General features: G+C 41.5%; 3 protein-coding genes across 7 annotated transcripts; all 3 read left to right on the top strand.

Annotated features, from left to right (window-relative positions):
* Positions 1-104: 104 nt before the first annotated feature.
* naa10 (N-alpha-acetyltransferase 10, NatA catalytic subuni) lies at positions 105-2746 on the top strand. Of its 3 annotated transcripts, none has more exons than XM_079177579.1 (8): positions 105-267; positions 423-521; positions 633-691; positions 790-835; positions 1030-1145; positions 1341-1385; positions 2141-2225; positions 2336-2746. In XM_079177579.1, the coding sequence occupies exons 1-8, from the start codon at positions 247-249 to the stop codon at positions 2516-2518; spliced, it is 654 nt and encodes a 217-aa protein (XP_079033705.1). In that variant the 5' UTR covers positions 105-246; the 3' UTR covers positions 2519-2746. The 3 variants fall into 3 exon arrangements, with proteins under 3 accessions (XP_079033705.1, XP_079033706.1, XP_079033704.1); XM_079177580.1 differs by having other exon boundaries at positions 2320-2746; XM_079177578.1 differs by having other exon boundaries at positions 2141-2226; positions 2328-2746.
* Positions 2747-4628: 1882 nt separating this feature from the next.
* Positions 4629-13167, top strand: LOC306708828 (rho GTPase-activating protein 4-like). Of its 3 annotated transcripts, none has more exons than XM_079176773.1 (22): positions 4629-4799; positions 6310-6399; positions 6575-6746; positions 6874-7036; positions 7260-7322; positions 7408-7527; positions 7619-7747; positions 7873-8094; positions 8167-8268; positions 8849-9022; positions 9213-9297; positions 9422-9449; positions 9593-9692; positions 9792-9852; positions 10259-10336; positions 10470-10598; positions 10694-10799; positions 11211-11438; positions 11519-11565; positions 11643-11862; positions 11958-12006; positions 12526-13167. In XM_079176773.1, the coding sequence occupies exons 2-22, from the start codon at positions 6333-6335 to the stop codon at positions 12658-12660; spliced, it is 2478 nt and encodes an 825-aa protein (XP_079032899.1). In that variant the 5' UTR covers positions 4629-4799; positions 6310-6332; the 3' UTR covers positions 12661-13167. The 3 variants fall into 3 exon arrangements, with proteins under 3 accessions (XP_079032899.1, XP_079032898.1, XP_079032897.1); XM_079176772.1 differs by lacking the exon at positions 4629-4799 and adding an exon at positions 5957-6004 and having other exon boundaries at positions 9425-9449; XM_079176771.1 differs by lacking the exon at positions 4629-4799 and adding an exon at positions 5957-6004.
* A 1405-nt stretch (positions 13168-14572) lies between these two features.
* On the top strand, positions 14573-17728 carry ssr4 (signal sequence receptor, delta). The gene is made up of 6 exons (XM_079181396.1): positions 14573-14736; positions 14961-15079; positions 15181-15255; positions 15537-15626; positions 15755-15820; positions 17080-17728. The coding sequence occupies exons 1-6, from the start codon at positions 14688-14690 to the stop codon at positions 17182-17184; spliced, it is 504 nt and encodes a 167-aa protein (XP_079037522.1). The 5' UTR covers positions 14573-14687; the 3' UTR covers positions 17185-17728.
* The last annotated feature ends 35 nt before the right edge of the window (positions 17729-17763 follow it).

The following is a 17763-nucleotide window of genomic DNA, read 5'->3' as shown; positions in this document are numbered from 1 at the left end:
CAAGCAAATGGTACTACTTTTATCGTGAAGTCCCAGCACACACTGCGACCGGAAATGACTGGCCTTATTGTGGCACGCTCCTTCCTCCACTCCCCTCCCTTCCTTGCTAGCAAGTCGAGTTAGCCAGTTAGCGAGACAAGCTCTTTAAACCACTTGTAGTGTGATTATTATGAATTGATTGACCCGCGTGACGTTAGTTAATTTTATTTCTGTCTCCACAGTCCAGATAACAAGCCAACTAACAAAATGAACATCCGAAACGCGAGGGTAAGTGTGCTGGAACCCTCTCGACAGCCATGCCGTTTCTACTAACGGCTAGCTAAGCTAGCATAGTTATTGCAGCCTGCCCGTTAGCGGTCAGAATATCGCCGACTAAGGGCTAAGCATTGTGTCATGCATCTTTCTGACTGCTTTTTTTCTAGCCGGAGGACCTTATGAATATGCAGCACTGCAACCTGCTGTGTCTTCCAGAAAATTACCAGATGAAATACTATTTCTATCACGGATTGTCCTGGCCGCAGGTGATTCACTGTGAAGTTTCCCTTGTTTCTGCTAACACCACTGCTCCCATGATCTAAATCCTGACAGTGTTTACGTTTGACCCTCGTTTTCTTTTCTTTTTATCCTTTCAGCTCTCATACATTGCAGAGGACGAAAATGGCAAAATTGTGGGATATGTGCTGGCAAAGATGTGAGTCTGTGATTCTGTGACATTATATATTCTTTATTTGACACCAGTTACACAAAGGAGATGTTTTATATGTTCCAAAACACCTTTCTGGACTCTAGGGAGGAGGACCCTGATGATGTACCCCATGGACACATCACTTCTCTGGTGAGTCTGAAGGAGAGACACCCGTCTCCTCCATACATCTCCTCCATACATCTCCTCCATACATCTCCTCCATACATATCCTCCATACATCTCCTCCATACATCTCCTCCAATCTATATATTACATGTTTTATAGTACTGAGATGTTTGGCTGGTTTAACTAGGGCAACATAAACTCATATCTTTGTCTTCCAGGCTGTGAAGCGCTCTCACAGACGTCTTGGTCTGGCCCAGAAGCTGATGGATCAGGCCAGCCGGGCCATGATAGAAAACTTCAACGCAAAATATGTCTCACTTCATGTTCGCAAAAGGTAAAGTGCACTGTTGCTCGCTGTGGACTTGGTTTCTCTTTGTTATGTTGGGATACATTATTGTCTGGGTTGTCCTGTTTCCAAAATGTTTAAGCTCTGACTGTGCGTGTGTGTGTGTGTGTGTGTGTGTGTGTGTGTGTGCGCGTTAGTAACCGTGTTCTCAAGGAACTTACCAATCTTTTCTCTTCACTGCAGCAACCGAGCAGCCTTGCACCTGTACTCAAACACACTGAAATTCCAGTAAGTTTCGTTCTGTGCCAACATTATTTTAGTGTTTTAATTGTACGGTACAGAATGTACTCTTGTGGTATTATTACACAGTCAGTATGGCCATAGCCCGGCCCAGGTCATGGGGTAGAGCTGGCCAATGAAGCAGTCTGATATTAGCTTATTATCAGTCCATGAGAATATATGATCAAGAATATTTTCTTCTTTTTTTTTTAACACTGATAAGAACAATTTGTAGACCCACTCTGCAGTACAAACAGTGTGGAAAGCTTTCCCTCATTCAGGCTTATTTAGGAATGCTGTTGTCTTGAAGACCTTCAGACACTTTTGTAAAATGACTTTCTCAATGCCTATCAAACATTTTTCTTTTACAAAATCAACCTTAATGGATTCTTTTCAGCAATGTTGTTTTGTCCTCAAAAATCCATTATCGGTAAAGCCGTAGTCGTGAGCTCAAGTCCCTCCCAACAGCTCCAGACACCAAAAACCAAGTCTCTAAATTGTTTCAATTATTTTGACTTATCTCTTGTTTATTAAGCTTGTTGTTGAATTATATTTTCTGTAAATTTAGTTCTCAACATAAAGGTTTAAAAACTCAACAATGCCAGGAATTACAATTCTGTTGTGAAAACGAGCGCTCTTCATTAATTAATTTGACTATTTATGACTAAAATTAGTAACATTTGAACGTGTTACATCCTGAGCCAAGGCTTCATATATATTTGTTGTGACTGCAACCAATTTCATACATTGTTGTCCCTCCCCAGGATTAGTGAGATAGAGCCCAAATACTATGCGGATGGGGAGGATGCCTACGCCATGAAGAGAGACCTGGCCCACATGGTTGATGAGGTGACTTTATTTTCTACACTGACCTGATTTTCACAAGCTCCTTGTAACCTCGGGACCACGAGCAGATTCTAACTATGAATGTGTTCCGTTTTCGTCAACATGCCCCGAAGCCGAGAAAGCCCGGAGTGCGTTTGACGGGGCAGGAGGCTCCGTCTGGCCAGAACCCGTCAGGATCTGTTGACCAGGAGAGGGAGAACGAGAGAGACAGCGGAGGAGAGAGCAAGGAGCTGAGTGAAGTCAGCGAGGCGACGGAAAGCACAGACGTTAAAGATTCTTCTTCTGATTCACAATGACGCTGCAGTCCTAGACATTTTTAAATTCATCCCTGGCTTCCTCTTTTTATCCCTATTTGACAATATTTCTGGCTTTACAAACTGTGACTATCTGTGTGTCAAAGCCTTTCCCACATTTCCATCACTGTTTTTTTTCTTAAAACTTGCTTTCCACTGCAGTGATGAACTAAAAGTCTTGGATAATGACATCGGGGTGTTACCTAAATGAAACTAAAATGAATAACTGGTCTAATTGTTTTTATTGGATTGCTGTTGTCATTAACAAAAGTCACACAAAGTATTGTGAGATTTAGAGAATTTAAAACAATTTGTGCTTTTCAAGTCGTCTCAATCTGGTCTCTTCATTATTTAACAGAATTACTGCAAATAAATCTTTCAAATAATATTTTTGGTATCTCACTTATTTCAATAAGTGATCATAAAAGCAGCTTAGTTGATTACTTCAAGTGGGTCAATAAAATGTCTAAATATATTTAGTTAATACAACGCTAATTGTAAAGTCGTCAAAGACTTTTTTGCAATAATACCATCTACACAACCAGTGAGGAGCTTACTGATGAATTCACACTGCCACCAATATTACCTCTGCTGCACACAATCATAGGAGGTATACATGATTCATTAAGGTTTCCATTGATGGTGAAAAAGCTGTGAGAGAGAGTGTGTGTGTGTGTGTGTGTGTGTGTGGGAGAGACTATTTCCAACTTTGAGACTCCTGGTGGCGGCATCAAACAAAGACACCGTGGCAGACGGTAACTCCACACAACCCGGTCTCTTACAAAATTCCCATACAACTGAACTGCACTGTTAATTACGTTTTGAGTGAAACGTATGTGGTTTATGTTGTAAATTTAAACACAAAAACGTTACACAACTACTTGGTTAGGTTTAGTAATGAAAGCTCGTGGTTTGGCTTAAGATGGCTGCAAAAGTGAAACAAAACTTAAACTTATCTGTTGCTAAAAGCAACACTGCACAAGTTTTAAACCGGGTTGTTGCATTTTTCTAAAAACAAAACATGCCATGATGATAAAAATAGTGCTGCATAATAATAGGGGGTTTAAGATAACTAAAAACATGCTACAGAGTCAACCCTCCTTTACAGCTCAGCTAAAAGATGCTGTGGAAATTCTTCAGTGTAAACTGGTGTTTCAAGGCTCTAAGTTAGCGAAGGCTTTAAACTAGACTTTAATACATTCAAACAATGTATAGAACAATGTATAGTAGAGACGGACTAGAAACTTCCTCAAATAAAACCATGCTGGCTAAGCTATGCCAGTTAAGTTGGTTTTAAAGCATCCTCCTACTGTCTGTTAGAGGAAGGAAACCGGAGTGAGACAGAAGTACATGAGAGATAACATCAAATAAACCTTTCAGTAAGTTTAGCTGTTTGTCACAAAGTGGAAATAGTGAACTTTCAATTAATTTTGCATCGCCTAAAATCACAAATTTGCCTCAGAGGGCTGTACGATCTGTGCACAATAGGGTACACACTTTCACACCTTCATGGCAGTTTCACAGTTTTCAGAAAGAGGTGAGAGGAAACAACGCTGCTGCTCTTCAAAACAAGTCTGGATGTTTGAGTTATTGTTTAACAGCATCAATGGTTTATTTTAATTTAATTTTTTTACCAGCAGTGCACATGTGATAAAGGTTATTGGGGCCTTTCTCTGAAGTTATAAACCATTTTAGCATTTGTGTAACTGTTTTACTTGACATGAGGTGTTTCCACGGTTAGCCCGCTCACCATACATTACTCATCATGAACTGTGGTCATACAGTCTTATGCTAAGAATACCCCACAGTCTTCAGGAGTTTGTTTTCCCCCCAACTGAAGACTATAGCAGCTGATTTCACTTAGTAGCCTGTGAATAACTACTGGGGGACTAATCAGGGAAAACAGCTGATGTTTGATTGGACTCAAAAACTTGCTGCGGAGTTCCAGTGGCAGCATGAAAGAGAGACTTGAAAAGGTTTTCAAGCCTAGTCACACTTGCACAATCACACACTGACTCCTCAAACTGAACGTGTGAGTGAGATGAGTGTTGAGAAAGAGGGAGCGGTAGAGCAGTGAGTGTGTGTGTATGTAAGAGAGAGAGAAAGAGAGAGAGAGAGAGAAAGAGAAAGAGAGAGTCAGAGAGATGAGTTCCACCCCACCCACATCCATCCGTGTCCAATGTGAGGGGGAGGTGAAACAGTTGAGAGCTTACTGCGCTATTAACTGGCATTATTTAGTTGCCTCGGTCTGGAGAAGAGACTAGTCGAGACTGCTCCCCACCAGGTAGGACTTTTGTTTTTTAGATGCATTAAACTTTTATTGATTTTCATTTACTGACCTGTCTCATCAAAACAAGACAGGTTGCCAGTTTAGTAATAATAAACACATGTTTATACAGCAAAGTAAGTCCTGTTATGAAGGTTTGTTCACACACAGCCCTCAGGCCGTTACTGTCTCATAGCTCAGGCAGCATCTATATGTTGGTACTTGTCAGAGCCCAGAGTGAAACACCCAGAAGAACAACCGAAGAGCCAGTTTCTGTAAGGTTAAGACTATCTTTCATTAAGTATTCCAACAGTTTGTGACGACAGAATGTGGTGATTCACTGCTGATCACACAGTGAAAGAATGAAAGGGGCTAATGGAAAAGGGTGATAGGTTGGAAAAATGAGACGCTCCTTTTCAACAAGGAGTTTTGTTTTTGCTTTAACAGCAGACCGATTTTAGTAGGTCAGTTGATACATTTTCTCGGTTAGAAAGGAGTGCAGAGAACACAGTTCAGCCAAAGAGAATGCTGATGAGTGATGTTTGGCTTTAGAAAAAAAGGGAAGTCGGGGGGGGGTTAAGAAGAGAGCATGTATGTGATGGCTGTGAAAGAGTTATGGTCCAGCAAAAATAACACCCCACTCTTCCCCTTTCTGATGTGTGGGAGATGTTGTCCTAATAGTTGATATCTTGCAGTCACCGGAGACTAACTCGTTGCTTCTCAATCTATCAAATTACTGTCATGCGTTACAGAAACCTAAGCCAAAGTTTCTCAAATACATGTTTTTTAGCGAAGTCTTCATTTCTATGTTTACCTGGTGGCCTATAGTCTGTCATATACACAAACCCAAATTCTTAACCTAAAATGTAATAAACTCTTCTGTAAAGATTCTCCGTCGTCCAGTTAGTAAGATATCTAGAAATGGTAGGTTGTTTTAGCTGTTATGTTTGAAGAAATACAGGAGACCAAGACTGCATCAGTAAACTTGAGTATCATTGGTAAAACCATTTGTAGTCTTGAGAACAAACCTCTCTACAGAGTTTTACGCCTTATGGTTCATCCTATTTTTAGGGCAGCTGAGATGTTGCTAGAGCTATTTTTGCACCTCATGCAATTCTGCAGCGTGACCGGTGCTGCAGGCAGCACATGCCAACTGCTTTTCTAGTTTCCTGCAGTTCAGCAGAGCATTGCAGCGGGTGACCAGTTTGAAGAGATGTGTTACAGTAAGATGAACATGCTCTTTTCTCTCTTTCTGTTGCAGCAGGAAGTTAGCATGGTCTGTGGAAGGGGAAGGGGAAGGGGGGGTTCAGCACTTAAGAGTGTGAAAGTTTATAGAGTGTCATGCTTGGGTGCAGCAGCCGGTCATAGGCCTTGATTCTTTAAAAAGACTTTGTCCGGCGAAGAAGAAGATCAGAATAGCTTGCATGCGCACAAAGAACGCTGTGATTCTGCAATGGAGGTAAAAAAAAAAAAAGGAACGGAGCAACTATTTTATACTGCTAATAAAATATTCACTTCCTTTATCCAGAATTCCACCCAGTTGGAGCGACAATGACTTCTCATGTGAAACTCCGGAAGGAGAGGGTCGGCATGGTGGACTACGACACTCAAATCAAAGGTGAAATAATGACTTATCTGCACCACTGTCCCTCTTTAACACCCCCCATCTTCACAGTGATCTTCAGTTTCTCACCCACAGCAAGAGTTTCAGAATGAGTCGCATTCACTCGTATGTGTTTCTTTCTCTTGGCCTTGTCTGTTGTTCTTTTGCCCATTCTTTCTTTCCCTTGCAGAGGTGCGTTGCCAGCTTGTAGATCAGCTGAAGGTGTTGGACTTCCAACTTGAGCAGAAGAGCCAGCAGCTGCAGGATCTGACAGACTACCTGCGTCGGCGGGGTGAGATTGAAAGCGAGTATGCCCGCTCCCTTGAAAAACTCGCTGAACGGTTCACTTCCAGGATCAAGAGGTAAAGCTGATCCTTGGCATGCAATGCATTAGTTGACAGTTCATCTGAGGACGCGGTTGTGAATCATTTTTGGTTGTACCTTACAAACTGTTTGTCTTTGTCTTCCTTTCCTCCTTGACCTGCTCAGGAAGGATCCCAGTAGTCACTCTGTGTCCCAGGTCTGGCTGGCTCTGCTGTCCCAGACCCGCCAAGAAAGTAGGGACCACAGTGGACTGAGCGAGCGCTGCAGCAACTTCCTCATCCAGCCCCTCACACACTGCCTGGAGTACACACAGCGCCTTGCCAAGAAGGTACTGATATGAACACTGGCACCACCAAACACAAACACACTTTCGTTATGGGACAAGTCTGTGTATGTACAAGGCAATTGCCTGACTGGTTTGCTACAACTTTAAATTCTTTGTCTCTCACCCTTGTATTTCTGTTAAACGCTTTACATTACAAATATTTCGTTGCTCCCCGTGTTCCTTCCATGTTGTTCCATCTCTTTGTGGTATTTTGTCTCTCCACCAGAGTAAAGAAATCTGTACTCAGCTACAAGATGGACTGCTCAAGGTTACCACCGAGCTTCAGACTGTACGTGAGAACCAATCACCCAAAAAAACCTTTTCTGTTTCCTAACCAAATCGAGGAAAGCATAGCTGTATGTGTCTGTGTGCAGGCATGGCGGACATACTTCCAGTACCACTCAGACTACGTGTGTGCAGATGGGAAGCTGAAGGAGGCGGAGGAAAAGCAGAAGCAGAGTGCTGCTAAGAAGCTGGAGAGGTTGATAGAAAAAGTAAATAGACTTCTATAGACATGTATGCATGCACATTATACTGCATAAAGGGTATGACACCTCCTTTTTGATAATTGTTTATTTCCTATAGAGACAAGGTAAAGTCCAAGAGATCTACTTGAAGTGCAGCAAGGCCCGAAACGATTACCTCCTGAACTTGGCTGCAGCCAATGCCTCCATGAATAAGTACTACCTCAAAGACATCTCTACTCTCATAGATGTGAGTGCGTCATCTGTTTTTATCTTTTTGAAATGCTGTCCTTTTTTTTTTTTTCATTTTTAAGGACGTGATCTTGATCCCCAAGCACCTCAATTACAAACGCGAAATTGAATTGTTTCCCTCAGTGTGCAGATGTCGGGTACCACCTCTCTTTAGGTCGGGTGATGCAAGCGTACCTGTCCAGTCGGTGGCAGACCCAAGAGAACCTGAGCGCGGGGCTGCAGCAGCTCCAAGGCACCGTGTCCGGACTGGACCAGAGCCAGGACAGAGACACCCTCCTACAGGACCATTATAACACCTTCTGCATGCCCCTTCGCTTCCCCTATCAGCCCCATGATGGAGACCAGGTCTGTATTTTGTTCGTCAGTATCAAGTGGATTATTCAGCTGCTCAACTCTAAACTTTCGTGTGTCTCTCAGGTTTCCGAGGTGAGCGCAGAGGGTGAGATGAGATGCGAGCTGGAGACCAGATACAAACAGTTACAAACCAGACTTAAAGCTGTTACACAGGAAACGGAGGAGGTAGCGTACATCACACAACCCGAAGCGCCTCTTTATCACCTTTTTAGTGGCTCTACTGGATACACCAGTGTTAAAATGTCACCACGCCAGAGTCCAGGGCAGAGTTCAATCACAGCTTTTTTTCTTGCTTCCTAAATCTTTATTTAATTGCAACAAAAAGAGTGGATGAGTTTAAGTAAATCCAACTTATTTTGTGTCAATGAAACATTTTCTATAGAAATGCATCAAAATGTGGTCAGCGTGCCTCCAGGTCAGTAAATATGTCTAATTAAAGAGACTTTGACCAGATTTCAAGTTTGAGTCACTAAACCTCAAGTCAAGAGTGACCAAACCCATCATATGTAATCCTTTTTATATGTATTGTTTACAAGTGCTCAAATAGTAAATCTGGACTTTGCAACAGGCACTTGAATGCAACAAAAATGCAAACTGCTTTTGCACACCATCACATAAGGGTTATTTTTACCAGTGTCAGGACACTGTCAAAATAAAAAAAACAAAGTCTATTAGAATGACTACAATTGTGTGCAGTATTGCCAATGCATAATATTCTCATGTTATCTCTGCTACTGTCACACAGGCTAGTAAGAGCATGTTGGCGGCCCAGCGTTCCCTGCTGGAGAGTATTGGAGATGATGATCTGGAGCTCGGCAGTGCGTCGTCTCAGCAGGGCAGCACAGAGAACCTGACAGTCAAGCCCAGCGTGGCCCGCCGCAGGGCCAACGTCCAGGAAATAGAAAACCTCTACTTCACTGTGAGTCGGTTTGTTTTAAGTTATAAACCAGAATAGCTTGCTGTTTTGGGAGGTTTTAGTCATATGCAGCTATGGATATGCAGACACTTTATTTTTTGTTTTTAATTGTAGGGTTTTGGTTGGCGATGGTCAGTGAATGATGGTGACAGCATGATAATGACTTTAAATTACATCTGATTTGTTTTTACAGAGAGTAAAAGAGCAACTCGTAGGCAGCTCCCTGGAATCTAAACTGCAAGCAAAACACGACCAGCTGAAAGGGGCTGTCGAAAAAGGTATCAGTTCTGCATTTCACACAAAACAATGCTGAAAGGCAAACTGCTGACCCAAAGTGTTCTGTGAATACAGTTGGTTCATTTCTCCTTACTGGTTGCTTCTTTTTCTTTTTTTTTCTGCTAGCAGAAGCATCAAATGGACATCAGCCTAGGTACATATGAATGTTTTAAGGGGTCTTAGAGAGTCATTGTATTCTTGGATTAGTTGTGAAAAATGTTGTATACTTTAGAAACATTGTATATATTATACAATTGTAACGGAATGAAGCTCACATTATGGCATCTGGCTTTGCAGACATAATGGAAAGTTAACGCGTGTCAGGAAAAATCACTCAAGTGCCAGTTTGATGCACAACCACAAACTTTTCAGTGGAGACATGCTGTCCTTCATACAGGTCAGCATTTCTCTCTCGACATTTTTCCAGCAAATCACTTATCGGTACAGTATTAGACTTGACGTTTGTGACATTAATCACTAAATTTGCTCCATTCAGGCATCGGGACAACAGATTCCAATTGTTGTGGAAAGTTGCATTTGCTTTATCAACCTTAACGGTAAGAATTCAAGACTGAAGGAACGATGATATGGGAGCTGCACATTTGCATGTCGAATGCAAAAATGTATTTAAGACATTACAAAACAAGCGCAAATTTGCACTGGCTGCCACCACATAAGACTGTGGCCGCCAAATAGTGGGGAATCTTTTGTGGACTGACAGACCGAGTAAGCTATAGAGCTGCTTGTCGTAAGCTAAAAATAACAGTTAGAATCCCCAGTGAATATATTAAAAAGCCATTGAATGGGCTTAAAGCAACACACAGAGTACAGCAATATATTTATATTTCCCTTGATTATCCCATTCGTCTACAAACAAGATACTTATTTACTTTTTTTTTTAAATATATGTTTGCATTGGATCTACTCTCACTGTTTTAGCGCACTTATCGATTTGTCCATCAGGTCTCCACCATGAAGGGATATTTAGAGTGCCGGGGTCTCAGACGGAGGTCAACAACCTGAGGGATGCATTTGAGCAAGGTATACCTATATGTTTTTGTGTGTGTTGGCATGACCCTTATGTCTCTTTTTTTTTTTCCTAAAATGTAGATTAGCTCCTCTCACTGTGGAGCATTAATAATGTGGGGCAGTGTGCTGTGCGCTTCTCCTGCAGGAGAGGACCCCCTGGCTGAGGGGAGATATGACCTGGACTCTGTTGCTGGAGTGCTGAAGCTCTACTTCAGAAGTCTGGAGAATCCCCTCTTCCCCATCGACAGCACCAGCCAACTCCTGGAGCATGTCCGTGAGTGTGTGGGGTGTATGTGTTTTTTAAATGTCAGGCGAGTGTGGCCGAGAGCGCACGGCAGGAGCTTACTTTCTTTCAACACATTTTCTCAGAAATAACGAACGAGGCAGAGAGAGCAGCTCAGCTCAAAATGGTCATCTCTTCCTACCCTGAGCCCGTCGTCATCGTCATGCGATACCTCTTTGCATTCCTTCACCAGTGAGTATTGCAACTCATCACAGTCATCACCATTCAGGATATGATGCATCGAAAAAGAATTGCATCACAGGATGCTTCTTTATAGGAAGCGAAAGAACCAAATATTTGTACCTGTTGGCTGATGTCCTATTTCATCTGACAGAAGAGTGGTGGATTCGGGTGTTTTCACATTATACATTTATAAGAGCAGCACATTTTTCCACACGACAAACTGGATTGGGGACTTTTAATTTAGATGGGTTGAGGTAAAGTTTTGATATTGTCTTTTGTAAACACGTGTGTATTTGATGAATGTAAGAAGAATGCAAAAAACAAATTTCAGTTTGGTCTCAACTTTTATTCTTTCGACCCACCCCTCCTCTCTCTCCTTCATTGTAGAATCTAATTTGTGTCTCTGCTCCCTGCCTCCAGTGTGTCTCAGTACAGCGACGAGAACATGATGCAGCCTTACAACCTGGCTGTGTGTTTTGGCCCCAGCCTGGTAAGAGGGGCTCCCGATGATGACGTCGTCACCCTGCAGCCTCAGATCAACGCCCTGGTGAAGAACATCATCCTCCAGCACGAAAGCGTCTTCCCCAGCCAGAGCGAAGTACAAGGACCGGTGTATGAGAAATGCATGACACTGGAACAGGATGACTGGTAAGAGAAAAGATGTCCATACACGTAACGTGGATACACTGTATGGTGGAACGATTATCTCACGATGTTATTTTTCACAGTGAGCCTATCTTTGAAGAAGGAGATGTAGAAGCAGAGTACAAAGATGGTAAGTGTTATGTGCCTATCGTCTCTAAGGCTGTGATGGTGTTTCTGAATAGAATAACATAATGTGATGTACTACAGAGTTGGAAGCAGGATCCTCAGCTGACATCAACTCCAGCTTGGCTGCAGCATCAACACAGAGAAAAGCAGAACGTCCAAGAGCCAACAGCAGCGGTTCAGTTGACCAAAGCAGGTTGACGGCTGGACCAGTGGCTTCAAGTGGAAAGTTAATGCTCCAGATACCCGTTGGACCACAGTGCAAGCCACGGCGAGGCCACTCGCCTGGCTATGTGCGCAGAGAGTGAGTAGCACTGGATATTGCAGGATTACTGACTTGTTATGTTTGAGTGGGAAATTTAATATTCAATGTCTTCTGATCTCTTCTTCTCCATACAGATGTCAGGAACGCTCATCTTGTGAGGATATTGTCGTTAAAGTAGACAAGGTCTGTCTCGTTTCTCATTTCAAATGACTGGTTTCACTATGTGATCAGGCTCTTTTATTAAGCGTTTGTAAGATGTAGATAATGGCTTCAAAAAGAGTACATGTATCATTTACCACTGCTTTATATTAATCATTTTTAAATGGGTGTTCTACAACTTATCGTTGTAAACTCTGTCTTTGAAGGATTTTTATAACAAACGGTCAAGTCTGTATAGTTGTAAATGTTGTAATCTAACAATTGCAAATGAATGGATTTTTCTTTGAATGTTATGCAGCACTTTTCCAGATGGCAAGAGGGACAAATCAAGCACTATAACCGATTTATATTTTTTCATAATAAAGTGATTAGTTACAACTAAAACACCCTTTTATAAAGTGTCTTGTTAGAAAGCAGCAGCATATCACCAAGTGTTTAATGACGGTGGTTTAATTGCATACTTGACATATTCAAGGGAGAGCAGAGAACAAAGAGTTTTGTCTCTTTCCTCTCTCATCGCTGTCGTTGTTTTTCATCTCATAGGAGGTTTGTCGCCAGATGGACTATGTCTTCATGGAGCTTCACTCGCGGCAAGCACTGCAGGATCCCTCCTCCACCGCCTCCTCTCCCTCTGCCCAAGCTCCCCAAAGGAAAGGGAAGCGGGATGGACGTAGGTGAAGAGAAGCAGGGCTCTTTAGAGCAGCAGATCCACTGGAATGAGTAGATGAACTGAAAAGAGAGCAATTAAACACCTTAAATGGAGGTGCTCTGACGGTAGCTTTCAGCACATCTATTTCTAGAAAACTAAAACCACTGGACCATGGTCACTTCTGAGGGGCTTGAGATTAGTCTGGGCTCCCCACTCAGAACTCCGCATTGATGTTTCATACAGCAGAACTCTGCTGTGACTGCAGACCTGCAGTACAATGTGGATTATTTGAGATGCGTTTGTGTGCAGCTGAATGTGGTTATGGCTTTATGTCTGCATCTGTGTGTTGATATTCAACTGTTTCCACTTTAAATAAAATGTGTTTACCAACATTAGATGGGCTTGCATAGTTGATAAAACTGAATACTGTAGCTGTATGGAATTTTGTATATATTAATTATTCGTAACTTGTAAAATACCTAATGATTTGTCTGTATATCTAGGCTACGTGCCAAATAAATATTTTGTTTATTCTGTTTTTAGTTTCTTTTTTGGTCATAAATATAAGTACTGGAAAATGTGGTCAGGTTTCATTCAATTATTTTACTTTAAGCCTTGATTATGAGTGTTTCAAAATATTTCTTGATCATTAGTTCTATTTTTATGAAAAGTTGAGGGCATTTACATCAGCTGTATTGTGATAACTGATTAATGAAACGAGTCACACCACAGATTGTATCACAGAAAGTAATTAGGAGTGTGAAAAATAAAATATGGTCAAGATATTTTGGTAAACGACCTTTGTAGCAACAGACATTTTGACTTTTGTAGCAGGTGTAACTAAAGCCATGTTGACAGCTCGATGTATCAGTAACCCTTCAAAAGGGATCAGAATGCACAGTCCCTCTATTTACATAGGGAAATCCACATGTTTGAATGTTTTTGTACTGCTTTACATATATTCTTGGTATGATTTTAACTATCAATGGGTTTGTTGATTTGAGATTTTGTCGTATCATGTTAGCAGTGCCAAGATTATCCTTTAATATAATTATGAAAACACTGGTTTTAAAACATGATGTGATCATTTTAGTGGCGGAATAAATATTCAAGTTTTAGGCATTTTTGTAAAGTAGCCATGTAAAATTGCTCCCCCACAAGTAAAACTCCTTCAAAATCTACCAAAAATAAAAGTACTGATGTTTTATTTTTCCAAAAAGTTGAACTCATTAGTCAACAAATGTATTCCTGTCACTGCTACATTATATTATCATATATGATTATAATCACTATTGTTCGTCATTACTGTATTCATTCTTTTTATTTTCCTTAAACAAAAAATAGATTCAGTATACAAGGGATAGTAAATATTGCAAAAACAAAAGAGCCCGGTTGTATATCACACTAGACAAACATATAAAACATACAGGTGCTCTGTCTTGATAGCCTTTTTGTTAGTCAAAAGCAGTTTCATACATTGCTCGACATCCTAAAAAACAAAACAAATTATTTTTTTGTTAAATTTACATTTATAAATAAACAATTCTTGCCAACATATTGGTCTTCTTTGCCTGGGTTTTTGAAAGTAACCAAACACCACATTTGATCTTAATGATGTGGAGGTCTTGCCAGAATGTCTTGATGTGAGAATAGAAAAATAGGTGTAGGACTGTTTCTGAATATTTACCACAGAAAGGGCAGTGTGTGTTTATGTATACATTATTTTTGATAAAATAAATGTCTATCTTCTGTTTATTTTTTTATTGGTAAAATTGAATATACAAATAGTTGAGGTTAACTTCCGCACACTGTCTTCTGTTTTGAGGTTCTGACTGTGGACGCATGTTTTACACTCTGATGACGTGTCGACAGAGTAATTTCCCAGACTGCTCTGCGGCTTAACAGCCCACGTCATCGCTGCGCAGCCGCAGAGGTGTCGCATCAGTGAGCTGATGTGGACTTCTTTCCTTCTGTCAGTGAGAAAGACACAGTGCAGTTCAGCTACTGGACCTGAGGAACAACACGAAACCTACCGGACAACCTCTCGGACTCCACGATGACTCGTATAGCCGCCTTCCTCGCTCTGCTTGTGGTCGCCTGCTCCGGTAAGTCCGCGGGGGACCGGTGGAAGAGATTTAACGGGGGTTAAGTAGCCTGTAATGCTATAACGAACTAGCTAGCAACGTTAGCTGGTTCATTAAATCACCTCCATGTGTCTTCTTAATTAGGTGGAATATAGATCTTAGAGAAATGTGAATGAAGTGTTAATGCTGTGCAGATGATTCACTGGTGTTCAGGATTTTAGCTAATCACAGCTCTGCACTGACAGGAGAGAGCTGCACAGACCCAGCGATCACCCCGTCGGCCTACACCACCTCCGACGCCGTCATCTCCTCTGAGTCGGTCTTCATCGTTGAACTCAGCCTGGCCTGTGCCAACGGAGCACAGGTAGTAACAGCCCACCTCCAACCCGTCCAGCGGACATTGTGATTAGATAGTGATGTTATCGAGCAAATGACTCACTGAAGATCATCTCTTGTCTTCTCCAGAGTGTGACTCTGTATGCTGATGTGAACGGAAGACAGTTCCCTGTGACCAGAGGCCAGGATGTTGGCAAGTACCAGGTATGGTAGTGACCTCATAATCACATGTTTGCGCTCACTGTATCTGATTTGGTAGTTTTTTTGTTGTTGTACTAGATTACACAAGATAATGACATTGATCATATAGCCACAATGTGTTGAGCATTGAATGTTGCCTAATTAACAATCACAGTTACCCTATTCTTATTTCAGACCGCCCTGAACCTTTTTAGGACACATCACACTTGAAGCCCAAAGCTTGGTTGTTGTCCATTTTCAGATGAAACCCAGAGCTTTCATCAACATGTGATTTGTTCCCTCAGGTGTCCTGGAGTCTTCCTCACAAACAGGCCAGCTCTGGAACATATCAGGTGAAATTCTTTGATGAGGAGTCCTACAGTGCCCTGCGCAAGGTTAGTGTTTGATGCATAGTTTAATAAGCTCATAGTTCACTGCCAGTAAGCTCCACTGCATTTGCAGCATTCAAGGTTTAAGCGGTTGTCTAATTTGAATTGTATGTGTGATTCTCCTTTTGTTCCAGGCCCAGAGAAACAACGAAGATGTAAATGCCATTGAGCCTCTCTTCTCTGTCAACATTGACCACAGGGTGAGTCTCTTATAGCCTCTGAACAATTTTAGTATCGAGCTAAACAAAACAAAACACTGTACACTACCTACCTAGTACCAAAACAGGAAACGGACAAAGTAAGTGACTAGCTGGTAAACTAGTGGTGCATTTAGCAGAAATGTCCCTCAGGATAGAGAGGAGACCAAAAACAGCATTAACACAGAGTGAATGTTGGACTTGCATTCCCCCGATGCATGTTAATGTTTCTCTGCGTCTGCTGGATGTGTAAATAACTGTCTGCCAACATGTTCATGATCAATTTAGAAGGTTAGAATATGGCAATGATGGGACGTCCAAGAGGCCACAATCAGTTATTGCAGCCAGTTTCAAGTTAGTGTGTTATTCCCCAAAGAGTCTTAAGAAAACGTCAAACATGTAATGACTTTAAGGCATACTTCTATTACACACAGTCTGTTAAGAACAAGGATTTGCACTCATTCATGTTTTATTAAGACAAGGATTTGTTTTAGAATTTCAATCCTCTGTACAACATGTTTGTCATTGTATATGACTCTACGTCATAGACGGTAAACAAGGATCAACTAACTCTTAAGACACCATAACAGCAGCCGCGCTGATTTTATTAAAAAAGGGTCATTTTAAAATGTACAGCTGGAATCCGTACATTCCTGAAAAAAAGAGACACAGACGCACTCGTTCATTCAGTTGAAGCTACACTGACAATTCTTCTTTTTTTTTGGACAATATGTTGTTAATGCTCCTACAGCAGTCATTCCCAAAGACTGGTTCAGGGCCCACCATTGGGTCACAGGAGATTTAATTATGGTCTCCCAAAAATCTTTTAAGATTGCTACCTGCAGTACAAATTTTAGCCACACGAGGGAGCCTGAATACCATGGTTTATCTGTTCATGACAATATACGGTGGTGCAGAAATGGCGGTAAAAATGGTCAGGAACGTTTATTTACACTCAAATTCGCTCTCCTGGTGATTTATAGATATGGCTTCTTGTGAATTGGGTCACGACAGTTGGACTTTTAAAAAGTGGGTGCCTAGGGAAAAAAAGTGTGGTTCACTACTCTACAGTGCTGTTCTCTTGTAATTATTTAAGCGCTCCAACAATTTGATATGAGGCTTGACCTGAGCGATCACCCATGTTGCTCTCAGCCTCAGAGTATTTCTAGAACCACGTGTAACTGCAGTGTATCATTTATCATTTGTTATCTTTTCATCTGAACCTGTGATGCGCTTTAAAACAAATGTAAATCTCTTTCCAGGGTGCGTGGAACGGCCCATGGGTGTCTACTGAGGTGGTGGCTGCCCTCATGGGTATCCTGGTCTACTACCTGGCCTTCAGTGCTAAGAACACCATCCAGGCATAAACGATTCATAATCACTGGATTGTTAAAGACTGAATTCTGGTGGATCTCGACCAACGATCCATCATCCATTGTTGTGGCAAGCCAATAGGATTTTGCCACTTGATCTGCTTTGGGACAACGAGCATGAGCAGCAGTCTTTATATTGTTTTAATTCAGACTGTGTCTGAATGCCATCAGTCTTATACATTTTTCAGATGAAGTTTGTCAATAATGGATGGAGTTTTGTAACATTTTTTTTTTTTTTTTTATAAAACCAAACTATAAATCTGGACCACAGAAATAAACAAAACAGATAATGTGCTGTTTTGAGTTCTGCTTAAAACCTATTGCTACGTTTTGATCACATTATCTTTTGTCCTTCTGTGTTGATGCACTGGCAGCAGTGGGGCTTGTATAGACGTGCTGAACACCAACAAAGAGCTGTCAAGACCTCAATGCATATGAAATGTCAATAATGTGACTGCACTGGCTGACCTGAACAGGTCTGGTGTATACGTCTCTTCAAGTTAGTTCAATAAATGGCTTGTTTTTTTTCCAGTGTAAAGTGTTGCTTCAAGTGACAGACCGTCTCTTCTATAC

This window comes from Pholis gunnellus, assembly GCF_910591455.1.
Source record: "Pholis gunnellus genome assembly, chromosome: 2".
NCBI classification, from domain to species: domain Eukaryota; kingdom Metazoa; phylum Chordata; class Actinopteri; order Perciformes; family Pholidae; genus Pholis; species Pholis gunnellus.
This window is presented reverse-complemented; position numbering and strand designations above follow the sequence as displayed.

Bases quoted from the DNA above. Each gene is read 5' to 3' on its own strand.
- naa10 (XM_079177578.1), top strand. From the start codon at position 247: ATGAACATCCGAAACGCGAGG. The intron at 522-632 runs GTGATTCACTGT...TTATCCTTTCAG, and splicing joins ACGGATTGTCCTGGCCGCAG to CTCTCATACATTGCAGAGGA. The intron at 1,146-1,340 runs GTAAAGTGCACT...TCTTCACTGCAG, and splicing joins TCACTTCATGTTCGCAAAAG to CAACCGAGCAGCCTTGCACC.
- LOC306708828 (XM_079176771.1), top strand. The intron at 9,023-9,212 runs GTGAGTCGGTTT...TTGTTTTTACAG, and splicing joins TAGAAAACCTCTACTTCACT to AGAGTAAAAGAGCAACTCGT. The intron at 10,337-10,469 runs GTATACCTATAT...CTTCTCCTGCAG, and splicing joins GAGGGATGCATTTGAGCAAG to GAGAGGACCCCCTGGCTGAG.
- ssr4 (XM_079181396.1), top strand. From the start codon at position 14,688: ATGACTCGTATAGCCGCCTTCCTCGCTCTGCTTGTGGTCGCCTGCTCC. The intron at 14,737-14,960 runs GTAAGTCCGCGG...CTGCACTGACAG, and splicing joins GCTTGTGGTCGCCTGCTCCG to GAGAGAGCTGCACAGACCCA. The intron at 15,080-15,180 runs GTAGTAACAGCC...TGTCTTCTCCAG, and splicing joins CCTGTGCCAACGGAGCACAG to AGTGTGACTCTGTATGCTGA.